At 55.5% G+C, this 13,656-nt stretch overlaps 6 protein-coding genes across 6 annotated transcripts; 3 read left to right on the top strand and 3 right to left on the bottom strand.

Annotated features, from left to right (window-relative positions):
• Positions 1–320: 320 nt before the first annotated feature.
• On the bottom strand, positions 321–3,207 carry BU26DRAFT_605674 (amidase signature enzyme). Its single transcript, XM_033835608.1, has 6 exons — positions 2,572–3,207; positions 2,093–2,514; positions 1,841–2,041; positions 1,559–1,685; positions 1,383–1,502; positions 321–1,324 (listed from the first exon to the last, which is right to left on the bottom strand). The coding sequence occupies exons 1-6, from the start codon at positions 2,993–2,995 to the stop codon at positions 723–725; spliced, it is 1,896 nt and encodes a 631-aa protein (XP_033683168.1). The 5' UTR covers positions 2,996–3,207; the 3' UTR covers positions 321–722.
• Positions 3,208–3,246: 39 nt separating this feature from the next.
• BU26DRAFT_328219 (uncharacterized protein) lies at positions 3,247–4,222 on the top strand. The gene has a single exon (XM_033822148.1). It carries the CDS (start codon positions 3,547–3,549, stop codon positions 4,078–4,080), a length of 534 nt encoding a protein of 177 aa, XP_033683167.1. The 5' UTR covers positions 3,247–3,546; the 3' UTR covers positions 4,081–4,222.
• Positions 4,223–4,277: 55 nt separating this feature from the next.
• Positions 4,278–4,983, top strand: BU26DRAFT_519895 (uncharacterized protein; the record flags this gene model as incomplete). Its single annotated transcript, XM_033829173.1, has 1 exon — positions 4,278–4,983. A coding segment is annotated over exon 1 (400 nt), but the record flags the coding sequence as incomplete, so codon positions are not given.
• A 245-nt stretch (positions 4,984–5,228) lies between these two features.
• On the bottom strand, positions 5,229–7,464 carry BU26DRAFT_458286 (vacuolar protein sorting-associated protein-like protein vps17). Its single transcript, XM_033824974.1, has 3 exons — positions 6,916–7,464; positions 6,386–6,839; positions 5,229–6,337 (listed from the first exon to the last, which is right to left on the bottom strand). The coding sequence occupies exons 1-3, from the start codon at positions 7,372–7,374 to the stop codon at positions 5,475–5,477; spliced, it is 1,776 nt and encodes a 591-aa protein (XP_033683165.1). The 5' UTR covers positions 7,375–7,464; the 3' UTR covers positions 5,229–5,474.
• A 362-nt stretch (positions 7,465–7,826) lies between these two features.
• Positions 7,827–10,695, top strand: BU26DRAFT_505911 (mitochondrial translation elongation factor-like protein G; the record flags this gene model as incomplete). The annotated part of the gene is made up of 3 exons (XM_033826879.1): positions 7,827–7,863; positions 8,165–10,590; positions 10,666–10,695. The coding sequence occupies 3 exons, from the start codon at positions 7,827–7,829 to the stop codon at positions 10,693–10,695; spliced, it is 2,493 nt and encodes an 830-aa protein (XP_033683164.1).
• Positions 10,696–11,601: 906 nt separating this feature from the next.
• Positions 11,602–13,475, bottom strand: BU26DRAFT_458282 (DUF914-domain-containing protein). Its single transcript, XM_033824973.1, has 3 exons — positions 13,021–13,475; positions 12,699–12,946; positions 11,602–12,631 (listed from the first exon to the last, which is right to left on the bottom strand). The coding sequence occupies exons 1-3, from the start codon at positions 13,271–13,273 to the stop codon at positions 11,906–11,908; spliced, it is 1,227 nt and encodes a 408-aa protein (XP_033683163.1). The 5' UTR covers positions 13,274–13,475; the 3' UTR covers positions 11,602–11,905.
• Positions 13,476–13,656: the final 181 nt, after the last annotated feature.

Here is a 13,656-nt window from a genome sequence, read left to right as displayed (position 1 = left end):
AATTTGTTGACGAAGGCGCGGAGTCTGGATCCTAGCGTGGGAGGCGAGGAGGGCTACTGGAGGAGCGAGTTCAATGCTAGTGGCCGGGGAGGCGATCGGTTTGAGCTGGTGGTGGAGAAGGCGGGGCTTTGCGGGCCGCGGAATCTATGAGACGAGGGTATGGGATACGGATTGGGTAGGCCGGAGACCTTCAGCGAGGTGTCAAAAGGCAGGTGCGTGTACGATGGGTTATATTCTTCTTGCAGCTTTTGAGGGATTTACTATTTTCGATTCCACGGTATCTCTGCGTTGAAAGAACCTAGACTACCAATCATCTTTGACTGAGATCGGGAATGGTTTTGAATCAATTTCTCAGCTATTCCATACTTTGAAGAGGAATTCAAGGGATATCATAAGAGCACGCGCCATCCTGAACACAGCAGTTCAACTGGTCCCCAAACCCTGAGACACTATATTCCGCCTCATTACTCAGTTCCTCGGGTTCTCCTTCCCAGCCAGCACTCATACCCTGCTTGATTCCCAAAGCCTCCCTTCCTTTTCCAGTCAGCCCCCCAATCCCATGAAAATGCAACAAGCGAGTGGATATCATATGCAAAAGCCGCCAAAACACCACGCTAAATCCCTGCCCACCACACCAAACGCACAAAGGAAAAAAAAAAAACCACGACCTGTCCTCGTTCAAGAAACGAAAAGCAGAAAAGACGAGAAGAAACGAGCCCAGCTCATCTCGCAAAAGCGCCCGCAGCATCATCCCCCAACCCCCTAAATGCAATGCGCCCATTACTCCTCAGCACCTCACACACTGTCTCGGCACTCAGCTCATACCCGCTCTTCCTCCATCGTGCATTCAGCCAATCGGCTAGCGCATCCGCACTGCAGCTGAATCGCCTTGTGTCCCACTCGTGCAGAATGAGGTCGACGATCGGTTTGTCGGGCAGCGGTTCTGGGTGCGGATCCTGCAAGGGTACGGTGCTAAGTGGTAAGGGAAGTGCGCGCGGCGGGAACGTGGCTTCGTATGCGGTGAGGAAGTGCAGCAGGACGTGCTCGGTGTGCGGTGGAGAGGCTAGCGTCATGCCAAACGGTTGACCGTTGAGCTTTAGAGCGGAGAGCGGGCATGCGGCTGTGGGGTAGCCGGCTGCGGCGGCGAGAGAGGAGAGCGCAGCGTCGCCGGGGGCGACGACGATGTCGAGTTGGAGGGATGAGAAGAGGTAGTCGAGGCCGTCGCGGCCGCCGGCGGTTTGGAGGTGTTCGCGGGCGGCGCGGACTTGGTCGCGCAGGACGCCGGATTGGAGGGCGGCCATGAGGTCGTTTTGGTGTGGACAAGCTGTGTCATATGAGGTTAGTGATGTGATTGGGGGAAGAAATGGGGGAGAGGGGCTTACAGGGTGGGAGGGTGAGCTCGGGATGCTCGAGGTTGAAGTTTATGATTTCGGCGAGGGAGTGGACTTTTGTGATTTTGAATTGGCGGATGAACTCTGCGAGGCATTCTTTGAACTCTGAGTCTGGGGCATGGTTAAAATGCCGGGTGGTTGAGAAGTGCGTCGGAGTGGTGACTTACAAACAATCGGCTCGAAGCTATTCTTCCCGTCCAAATTCAGACTGGCCTGACTAGGCAGCTCAACCGGATACACGATATCCACACCCATCTCGATCAGGCTCTGAACCACCATTTCGTATTTCTGAAGCTATGGTCAAGTCAGCCATCAGCCGAACATGCAACTCCAACAGGCCGCATCCTGGAACCGCGAAACCGCAATCTCCGACACTCCCGTAACCCATGCACCGCAGGAACCATAAACAACCAGAAATAGCAATTGAACGGCGAAAATAAAACACTTACCATGAAGCGCTCGGCGTCAGCGTTGATCCGACCGCACTTCCGCCACGAGCTCCAGATGGTCGGCTCGGTAAAGCCAATGCGCAGGTTGCCCCAGTCTTCCTTGATCCGGAAACATGTCTTGGGGACGCGGGCGCTGGACTCTTTGCTGGTGGGGGAGAGCAGGGCGTCCATGAGGGCTACGAGGTCTTTGGCGGATTTGGCCTGATTGTTTATTAGCACACTGCGTCCAACATAATGTCGATGTGAACGTACCATTCCGCCCGCGGAGTCGAAGCTCTTGCTAAGCGTGAAAATGCCGTCCATCGGTACCTCTCCAACTGTCGGCTTCAGTGCGTATAGCGCACCGCGATTTGCAGGTGTGATGAGCGAGCCGATCGTATCGGTTCCAATAGCGAGCGTGCTGAATCCAGAAGCTACGCTCACAGCAGAGCCCGTAGATGACCCTCCTGGCGCCGAAAGCTCCCAGTGTAGCTTCTTCTTCGCAATATGTCTCGCGACGTACGGTGACTGGCACTGTCCTCCCACCGCCGACCAGCCCGGAGGCATCGAAGGGTTCTTGAGGCCGCAGAACTCGGTCAAGTTCGACTTGCCGAGTATTATAAGGCCCCTCCGGATCAGTCGGTCGACGATCGTGGCGTTCTTCTTCGGTATGCATCCGACGAAAGCGTAGGAACCTGGTGGTCGATCATTAGCTTCTCGGCCGTTCTACGGTGGGCTTCATTCTCGCGTACCGACTGTCGTGTCCATTCCCAGATTCGCATCTGTCATGATGTTGTCTTTGAGCACTATCGGGATGCCGTGAAGCGGGCTCCTTCTCTTCCCTCTCGCCCTCTCGTCGTCCAGTCTCCTCGCTATCCGCATCAACTCATGCCTGGGAGCTACCGAAATCAAAGCGCGCAGCTGCCTCCCTCTCCGATTGTGCTGGTCAATCTGATGTAGATACGCCTCAATAATCTCTACGCTCGTGATAGCTCCAGCGTTGAGCATCTCCGACAGCTCATACGCGGACGCTGTGAGCGGGTCGAATTCCGGGAGCGAGAAGTCGCTCGAGGACGTAAACGACAGCTTCCGGACGGCATTGATGTTCTCGAAGTAGGCCGCCGGGAGCTCTGGCTCGATATTGGGCGCGAGGGCGGCTTTGATGTACTTGAACATGTTGGAGTCGTGTCACGGCCAAACGCGGGGATCTTGGATGCGACTTCACGTGGCGCCGCGTCCCGAGCCGCAACCTTGTCGGCAGAGACGAGTCGTGGGTATCCGGGGGATCGTAGGGATGTTCGACGGCGGGAACCCGCAGCAAAAGACAAAAGAAAAAGAAGAACAATCGAACTTGGAGTTCGACAAGTGTGCGTAGACGTCGAGTAGGGCAGCAATCGGGTCTCCCAAGTTGCTGACCCCAGAGCTGGGTCGCATGTAAATAAAAGGTGCTGCTACTACCTGCAGCACGGTCGGGACCCCTCCGAAGGTACTCTCGGCCTGGTCTCGCGTCTGCTCCCTCCCTCGCCTCTACCCCAGCTTAACGTACAACGTGTTCTGCGGCTAGGATGGCCCGTCCGTAACGACTGGATGGTTTGAAGGCGCCATACCGTTGGTGGCTACGGCGTGGCTCTGTTCATTGAAGCTTTCTCCAATTGCGGAGCGGTTTGCCTGATGATCACGATTTCCGCCGGGATGTGATTCGCAGGAGCGACAAAAGCGCGTGTGCCATGTTCATTTTGAGCCACATCGATGAGCTCTTTACCCGGCGCGCAGGCCCGCACGGAGCCTCGCTCGTCCAATCTGCCGCTGGTGGCGTCCACAGGGCGGCCGATAGAAATCCGCATCGAAGCAGGGCGTTCACACCACTCGTTCTATTGTGCCATCTTGGCTCCCGCTCACCCAGTCACTATGTATCTCCGTCCTCCCTCAGAGCCTCAGGAGACGCGCGATACGGTCTTACTGCAGGCGCCGTCAGCGTGCCGCCTCGACATCGTCATGCATCTGTAACACGTCCTCACGCTACCAGTGGACTCCAGGATGATGACGAGCGGCGGCGAGCTGAGCGAGTGTTATCGAGCTCGACCAGGTTCTCCTTTCTCCCTAGAACGAGTCCGGCCGGGCAGGGTCAGATTAGCAGAATGGCTAGCCGGGCATCCATCATAATTGCATCCTACTACATGCAGCTGGATGACCTTCCCTATGTCTGGAATAATAGCTTGCAGCAGAGCATCAGCTGCCACACGACTTCATTTCTGGACTAATTCTTTCTGCTCGCCAGAACCTGTGCCAGAAGGTCAGATGCTTCGACGCATCCCTGCCTAGCGTCCCGTTTGCCCTGCGGCGAGGCACGGTATCCGGACCGACGAAGACGTGCAGCTTGCGGGGATCGGCTCTTTGCTTCTTCTCGTAGGGCGCATCTCCAAGCGCGCGGGACTGGCCTTCACACCACCAGGAAGACCGCTGCCGTTCAATATACGGGTATCGATAGATCTCCCATCGTGCGACACAGTCAACTCAGTGCTCCCTCAACACCATACGGAGTCGAAATGAAGTCGGCTTGGCCGGACGCTGATCAAGCAAACACCGACGTTCTCGAAGCCTTCCCAGGTATAATTGCCACCGCTATGGCATATATATCCATTAGCGCGTCTTCAATCTTGTGGGCACTTCATCAAAGCAATTTACAACCCCGCGTTTGCTCCACATCCAGCCCAAAATGCCACGCCTTTCTATATTATTCCCAGTGCCCATCGCGGACACGGGCGCGTCAGTTGATCAACACTTTTTCCCGCGAACCTGGTGTGTTATGTGGTGGCACGGGCGGACGTATTTTTGTACCACTTTGCGGCAGCCGATGGATGGTGGAAAAGGTCTCCCCACTGCCGTGCGGGTGCGCGCCATACTTCCCCAACGCCGGTCCAGGTTGGGCGCTGGAGGATTTGGTAAATTGAATATGGAGACCTAGGAATTACGGAGCATCATCGCGCGTCGCACTGCTCCGCTTGGCTAGCCGCGACTTCATGTGGAGGATGCTTTTCGCGACGCTGTTGTGCAATAGGCATGCCCTCCACAAGTACATGCAAAGTCTTTTGCTCGCTTCGCTGCATGGAAGAAGGAACATTAAAGATGCAAATCCGGGGAAATCTACCGGCTGTACATGTCCATACCAGGTCGCGACTCCTGCACAAAAGGGTTAGATGTGCTGCGGGGCACTTTACAGCGTTACACATTGTGGAGGCTGCCAAAGGATCGCAGCGCCCCATTGGCCTGGGCGACTGGACATGGTAATTTCTGTCTCGCTGTAAAGGTCTCTGTACAGATCGCGGTCGGCAAAATCGGTGTGGAGCCGGTGCGATGTTCCCGGGCCAAGGCGTCTGTAGACTCGAACGGGGAGACGAGTCTATGATGTGTGTCGTACCCATGAGGAAGGTTAACAAGAAAGTATCATGAATTGTGCTATCAGCGATAGCTTGCCAGTCATGTCCGACTAATCGACCGCTCCATCTCTTGCATTTCTCTCAAGTTGTCTCTATAAGGATAATTCCACGGCTCCCCTAACACTGACCGCTCATCAATACCCAGGCTAAGTAGATGGTCGAGCATGCTTCCTGTACAGACTATACAAAGAGGTTCAAAACCCCTTTACGTGAGGCCATTAGAAAGTCGTCGTGGCGAGTCTGCTCGCGGCGTTCTTCGCATCAATACGGTCTTCGTCATCATCCACTCCAGTCTTGCTTGTCGCACGTTTCCTTCCAGTGTTTCCCTCTTCCTCCTCCTCGTCTTCCTCTTGCACTCCCGGAACCGTAGGTAAGCTGCCACTTAGGCTCCGATTGAGTCCATCGCCGGGTCGCCTTGGCACACCCGACCAGGCATCACCTCTGGGTCCCTGAGAGCTGGCAAGAGAGGCGCGGCGCTGCGATGGATGGGCTTCGCGACCTAATCGTGAAAGACCACCAGTTCCGTCGATGGCTCGGATATCGGGCCGGACTGATTCGAGCGTGGCGAGAGTTCGGCGCTCTGCCTCGATTTGGCGAACAACATACTCCCGGACCGCGTACCTCATCTCTGCGGCAGTCCGGGTAAACCACTTTCTCTGCTCCTGCAGAAGGTTCGCCGTTACGCGTTGAGACTTTTGCAGAAGATAGGTCTCGTGGCTGCGGGCTTCGTCAAGTGCAGCAATGGCCTCGTCGACCTTGTCTCTCTTAACGCTCGAGCTCGCCTTCAACCGGTCGGCTGCTGATAGCTTGGACCGAGTTGCAGCCTGCGCTTGTAGTAATTCACGGAGGAGGATGTGCCGATTCGTAAGGGTCTCTTTGACAATAAAAGCATCGCTACTGTGGTATTGGAGGGGGTCACCGAAGGTTGTCGCTTCGGCTGTGCCTTGCGCGGCATGGTAATCGCCTGTCGCCTGAATAACTTTCCCCAGCTTTTTGAATGCCAGAGCGAGGCCTGGATGTGTCTCTTGCGCGTGCATTGCAGCGATTTTCTGGCCGAGATCGGACTCAGCCACACCAAGATCTAGCCAACGTAAGTGTCACATTTACCATGCGCCAAGTGGGAACGTACTTCTTCTGTGCTTCACAACCCTCTCAAGCCGCTGTTCTGTTTCCATTGTGCCGAGGTAGAAAGCCTTCACGATGGGCCGAGCTGCCGCGAGCTCAGGCGTGTCGTCCGGCGGAGGCGCAAACTGCTTGATCACTTTGCGCCGAACACCTGTTGCTGGTTGTTTCCGCCTCACAACCGGGCTGTACCCGAAGTCGCTCTCCACGAAGAAGACCATCTCCTCGTCGCGTATGAGGATATCGTTGCTGCAAACCACATTAAGCCACCGCTGTATTGACGCCTTGATGCGCGCCTCGTCTTCGTCGGTTCCAACACCGGCGGAGGTAGTCGGAGGAGGTACTGCTGGCACCATAGCCTCGGGGCAAGCGGATATGAGGTGCTCGCCGAGCTTTACAAACTCTGAGTGTAGGCGTCGAACATCGCGGAACTGGGTGGTGCGGAACTTGGGAAGGTTGGTCTGGGGAGATGCGTTAGCTCTGTTCCAAAGAAAGCGCGCTGCTGTCTGCGATTGCAACAGCCTTTGATAAACATACATAGACATCGAACTTCAGGATTGGGTCCTTCTTGCCCGTGCGCTCGAGGCCTGTCACTTTGGCCTGGAGCTTGTAGTGGGGTGGTTGCCGCTGTGGACGCGTGCCATGGTAGCGCTGAGGCTGGTGATGTCCCGAATGCCCTTGATGCCCTTGCGCCGAAGCTTGCTGTTGAGGGGGCTTCGGAGGTGCTTGCTCGCCTCGCTGGGGACTAGGACTCTGCGGTTGGTGAGCGGTCTCGCCGTTCTCGGATGCTGTGCTCGGACGCTGCTGGGTGTCGTGGTCGCCCATGTATCCATAGTGTTCAGAGCCTTGTCCATACGGGGAGGCTTGCGGAGGCAGCGGAGAAGACGGGATGTCGCTGGTGGGAGGTTGCGCAAAGGAAGTCCTGTTGTGCTGCGGGGACGATGCCCACGGATCTCCTCCGGCAGGATGATCTGGGTCATGGGCCGAGTAGTCCATGGCGGCGACGGCAATTGGGGCGACAGAAGTGGGTTAGCAGCCTCTCGGGGATGGAATGGGTGGTCGCCTGCGGGATGTTGTCTGTAGCTGCCCTCGGCTTGGCCCGCTTGGGGTGTTTTGGGAAAGCGCGAAAACGTCGTCATTCTTCCCTATCACGTGCTCTCGTTACCTTGCAAGGCCGCATCTTAGGCGCCTTCCATTCACCAACCCCAGTCTATCATAGCCTTTGGTATGTGGGCAGGATGGGTGTGGTGCGCCCGCCGAGTCATTCGGCATAATGTGAAGGCTACTCGGAGGCTGCTGTCGACGCAGGCCTCTCCTCCGATAGACCAGCTCTCCAAAACCACCAGGAACATCGGCATTATCGCTCACATCGATGCCGTGAGTATCCTAAAAGAACATGTAATGTAACCGGCTAACCTAGATAGGGCAAAACGACCACCACAGAGCGCATGCTCTACTACAGCGGCTACACCCGCAGAATAGGAGGTAAGCTCCCAACGTCCTCCTGTTGCTTCGCTCTTTACACTAAGAGAGTCGTCATCTCTATCCTTCGTGCATCACTTATTATACTATGGGAACTTCTTTCCTCGCCACCAGCCCAAGCATAGTTCTTACCGAATTTTCCTTCTTCTCTACCCCTACTTTTCTTGGTTATTCATTAACCCCTCCTCTGGGGGAGTCGTGGCATAACGATGTGTTAGCCGCCATCTTTTCGCTTCGCTTTGTGTCGCTCCTCTTGGAGCCTTTCCTTCTGTGGTCATCAAGAAAGAAACTAAATGCCAGGCAGATGTCGACGAAGGCTCGACCGTTACCGACTTCCTCCCAGCTGAACGAGCAAGAGGTATTACCATTCAATCTGCAGCAATAACATTCCACTGGCCACCGGCAAATGCACAGGCATCACTGCCTGTACTCCCTTCAACATCCGATACCACACCCCGGTCTTCCATCTCTCACAACATCAACCTCATCGACACACCCGGTCACGCAGACTTCACTTTCGAAGTACTTCGCTCGCTTCGTGTCTTGGATGGTGCAGTGTGCATCCTAGATGGCGTTGCTGGTGTTGAAGCGCAGACGGAGAAGGTGTGGACCCAAGCCGGCCATTATCAGATTCCTCGAATCATCTTCGTCAACAAACTTGACCGAGTGGGAGCCGCGTTTTCAAGAACGGTGAAAGAGATTGGGGTGAGATTGCATGGATGGCCTGCTGTTTGCCAGATACCCTGGTGGAAGGGTGGCAAGGGAGACTTCATCGGCGTCGGAGACGTTGTCCATCTCAGGAGCCTCATGTGGCAGGGCGCAAGCGACGGAAGCCGGATCCAGGCTTTTACGCTCGAGGAGCTAGAACCCACGGATATGGACTTCGCGGATGAGATGAAGAAAGCTCGCATTGCCCTCGTAGAGTTACTTAGCGAGCACGATGACACCATGGTGGAACTCTTTCTTGAACACAACGAAGATCACCTCGCCATCCCGGGCCTCCAAATCATGCAATCTCTCCGCCGCACGGTTCTCCAAGCGCCACAGACAATCATCCCCGTCTTCGCAGGCGCCAGCTTCCGCAACATCGGCGTGCAACCGCTCCTCGACGCCGTCGTCGACCTGCTACCCTCCCCTTTAGAACGTCCTGACCCCGAAATCAGCGCAGGGAACCAGACTAGCACACTCTCTGCGCTTCTCAGCTCCGCCTCAAAGGCCCCTATACCGGCGAAGAAAAGGTCGCAAAAGGATGAAAATAGTTTGAGCATACCAGAAGTCAGGAACTTAACAGGGTGCGCCCTCGCCTTCAAAGTCGTCAACGACGCTAAACGCGGCATCCTCGTCTACATCCGTGTCTATTCAGGCACCATCGACCGCGGCTCCATCCTCTTCAACACGAGCCTCCTCACCGCCGAACGTGCACCCCGTCTCCTAAAAATGTACGCCAACGACGCCGTCGAAACCGACTCCATTGGTGCTGGCCAAATCGGCGTCATCTCTGGGCTCAAGCACGCGCGCACAGGCGACACGCTCATCGTGTATAAAGGCCTGCAGATGAAGACCCAACCACCCGGCTGGCTCAAGAGTCTGCAGCTGAGACCGATTAATGTGCCGCCGCCGGTTTTCTTCACCAGTATAGAGCCCAGCAGCTTGAGCGAGCAGAAGCATGTGCAGGAGAGCTTGACTATCTTACTTCGTGAGGACCCAAGCTTGCAGCTGAGCGTTGACGAGGAATCGGGGCAGACACATCTGGCGGGCATGGGCGACCTCCACCTGGAAATCGCTCGAGATCGACTGCTCAACGACTTCAAAGCCAAGGCCCGCATCAGCAAGATTGAAATCGGATACCGGGAGACTATCACGACCTCCACGTCCCCCTATACGTACAACCTCGACAAGCCTATAGCAGGTAAACCAGCAAAAGCAGGGGTCACCGTCTATCTCTCCCCGATCGACGAAACCCCTCTCACCGCCTCCCAAGGATCTACAGAGGAAGGTGGACCCTTTGAAACGACATACTCTCTCTCTGACAGTAACACACTCCACATCTTACACTCCCCGCTTTCCCGGCACGACTCCGCATCTCACAAGTCCCTCATTCCGTCTCATCTGTCTCTCCCGGGGATCCTGTCCTCTATAAATGCGGGTGCCTCGGCTGCTCTTGCGCGCGGTCCCTTTAATGGATTCGCAGTTGCGAATACGAAAGTTAGCGTAACGCTGGATGCAGCAGCGCATCTCTTTCCGGAGACTACCACGACTGCTATATCTATGGCCACGCGCGCTGCGGTATCCTCCAATCTCAGAACCGCATGCGATACTTCGCCGTCTATACTTATGGAGCCCGTAATGCTAGTCACCATCTTCGTCCACGAGTCCTCACTGGGTGCCGTTGTGCAAGACTTATCGTCCGCCCGTGGGGGCCAGATTCTTTCGCTTGACGGTTCAGACTCTCCTTCATCCATCGCTGACGAGGACCTCCCTCGCATCGATCCCGCACAGATCTACGCACCACCGGACCCCTTCTCGTCAGGAACCGGGAGCGTAGATTCCGGCCTCGCGGACAGCCACCGCCAGATCGTCGCCCGCGTTCCCCTTAAAGAAATGGTAGGCTACCTGAACCACCTCCGAGCCCTTACCGGCGGACGCGGTACATTCGTTATGACAGTAGACGGATTCGAGAAGATGGGGAGTCAGCGGCAGAAGGAGGTCATGGATGCAATGAAGGAGTTTGTATGATCAATACCTGGAATGATGACCAGAGAGGAGATCCTGTAATATTTATGTGGAATATGAATGTATTTATAGTCGGGGCACCGCACAAAGACCAGCGGGTAAGTCTTCGCCTACTTCACTACTCGTACTCTTTACGACCGCCGCGTTCTTTAAAGGTTCTTTAGCCGGTCCTTGACACCTTCCATGGCCTTCTTAACTCTCAGTCCTCGGATCCCGGTCGAAACTCACATCTCAAAGATCTACTGTTCGCGCGAGGAAATCAGTTGGAAGTGGCCATACCCGAGCATTTCTATCCCACATATTTTTCGCAAAGTCCTTTCCTCACCCGAACGGAGAATCTTCGCAACAGCCTCTCCGTTCATCCGCGCACCAAACCACTAAAAAGCCGACAAGAAGCCTTTCTTCCTTTTTCGTTTCCAGCGGTAACCTTCTAGCTGCCGCATGGCCCACAGACTCTCTCTTGCATACCACTCCTTCCCCAACCTCCACACACTGAACATTAAGTAATGGCTGCCTTCCACCCCCTTCTGTCTCCAAGGTTGCGCCCCGGACGAGCCCCTCGGACTCGACGACCTCATCAGCAATTGCCACGCCCAACCCTCTGTCGCCCAGTTCCGCATCAGCCCATGCAAATTCCACATCTCACTCACCCGCCGGCGGAACCTCCTCTTTCGCCCGCGCATGCGCCGACAATATCAACATAGAGCTATTGCAACAACTCGTCGCTAGCGCCGCCGGGGAACGTGCCCTTCGTCAACGGTACTGCAACGCTCAGCGGGGACTACATAGAGTGTGGGCTGGACGGGCGGGAATGTCGATGTTGATGCGGAGGACGCTAGGGGCACGATTGGGCAGAATAACGTAAGGGATATAATCTAGATCCACGGTTGCGATGGATGAGTAGTAGCTTGATGATGGAGCAAGGGAGTTAGGGGCTATGGCGTGGGAGGTTGTGAATGGGAATGGGAGGCGGATTGTGATTCTGTAGTTGAGGAATGGGAGGTTGTAGGGAACAGATTTTGAGATTTGTCAGTCTTTTTGCGTTTGAGGTTTCTATATCTGTCTATTGGGGCTGATGGGATTGTTTGACGGCTCCAACCGTTTTGTGATAGTTTAGCGTGCGTTCTGTGTAGTCTTGTTGCGGAAGTCGTACATCTACGACGGCGACTAGTGCGTAGCCAGTGTGTCTTCCCTCCACCGCTGCTCCGCCCATCACCCAACCTGAAGGCCTTTAGGGTCTTATCCAACAGCACATCAGCCGGGTCCTCGCTCTCTACAACCCTCCACAACCCCCAGCCCAACTCAAGCCACCCTACACAATCGTATCCGGCCTCTCCACCCTCCTCTTCGCGGTCCCAATTCCCGCATGCCCTCCCTCCTGATTAGCGCCCAACCAAGGCTTAACCTGCTCGGCCAGCCTACTCTGTCTCAAGAAGTAGATAACCTGACCCAGCAAGATAAGTACGAACGCAATCGGATACATCCAATGGATGTGCAAATGGAAGACCTTGACCCCAATCGCGACGCCCCAGAAGTTTCCGGTCAGGAGGGAGATGTTGAAGAAAGCCGCGGAGGTGAGCCGAAAGAGTAAGGGAGCGAGACTGTAGAACAAGGCCAGAATGAACGTGTAGCCGGTCAAATAGCCTCCGACTTTCGAGTTCCAGACCGCGGACCGGAAAGAGGAGCGATCGAAGATACCGGCTTGCGTGCCGTTGATCAGCATGCCCCAGAACGCGAGCTGTCCCACGACTTCATACAGCGGGCGCTCCGACACCAAAAACTCCTCGAAGCAGTTGCTCAGGCCGTAGAACGTGGCGCCGAGAAGCGCGAAGAGGTCGCCTTTGACTTGGTCGGAGGCGGGGAAAGCGTTGTAGCCGGTGATGTGGTCGCTGCCGAACAGAACGCCCATGCCGCCGATGCAGAGCAGGATGCCAGCGATTTGCGTGAGGTGGTAGCGCACGCGGAGGAAGAGGAAGGAGATTATGACGACAATGACTATGGCCCAGAAGTTGATGAGTTGGGCAGAAAGGATCGTAGTCTACACCGCAAACATGCAGTCAGTACCCGCTCAAAAAGCCTTGAAGATAGGAGAGGAGGAGACGTACGTATCGGTATGCCAGAACAACAAAGTAATTCCCTTCCACGTCAAAGAAGGCCAAGATGAAGAAGCGCCATCCATCTTTCAAGATGAGCTTCCCCCACTTCTTAAGCCCGTACTTGTATATCGTCCAGCTGGTGTAGATGAGATTCAACAGCACATAGTTGAAGAAGGTCTGGAAGGCAGGGATGCTAGTCCCTTCGAACGAGAGTAGTTGGCTGAGCGTATTCGTCGAGGTAATGCATATAGCGAGCACTGTTCCCATCTGTTAGCAGCTATTCTATCCCATCCTGCATGATAGGAAATTTGGGGAATAGAAATCCGCTCACCCTGCCCAAGAAGCATAGCCACCCAAAACTGCTTCGTCGTCACGTACGCAAACCACCTCCCCTTACTCTGCGCCTCTTCCTCTAGCACCGGGTTCACTCCGCTATCCGCATACTGCGGGACTCCATGATCCTCATTTTCAGAGCTCTGGGTCTCCGAAGCGCCTTTCGGCTGGACATGCGTTGTGTTCTCGGCGGGGCTGCCGATATCGTCGCCCTTGTCCAAAATGACTCCCCGATTGCTCGGTGGTGCCATTGCGCTCGATTATTGTGCCTAAAGAGCTTTCAATCGGGAATGTGCCTCGACGACCGCAAAAAGCAATACCTCAAAAGGTGGGGAAGTCTGGAGTGTTGAAGAGAGTAGGTTGGAGCTTTTCGCCAACAGCGTGAGCGCAAAACTCCAGAAGTCGCTCACGGTCCTGGTTCTTTCTCAGAAGCCAAAGGCTGGTGTGCAGTCGCACTCCCCCAGCGGGGAGCCCGCCACTTTTATGTTCCATCGGAGGTTGAAAAACCTCGATTGGTCTTGGCGGCGCACTTCTGTTGGAGCTCGACCCGGTCGATCTCCACATGGGACTAGCCTACGGCCCGAAGCTTAACCAGGAGCGGGAAGGCGCATGCGGCGGTTCCGTGCTCTCCAGG

This window comes from Trematosphaeria pertusa (assembly GCF_010094035.1).
Source record: "Trematosphaeria pertusa strain CBS 122368 unplaced genomic scaffold BU26scaffold_8, whole genome shotgun sequence".
In the NCBI taxonomy this organism is placed as follows: Eukaryota; Fungi; Ascomycota; class Dothideomycetes; order Pleosporales; family Trematosphaeriaceae; genus Trematosphaeria; species Trematosphaeria pertusa.
The sequence above is the reverse complement of the archived record's forward strand: the minus strand, read 5'-3'. Positions and strand labels throughout refer to the sequence as shown.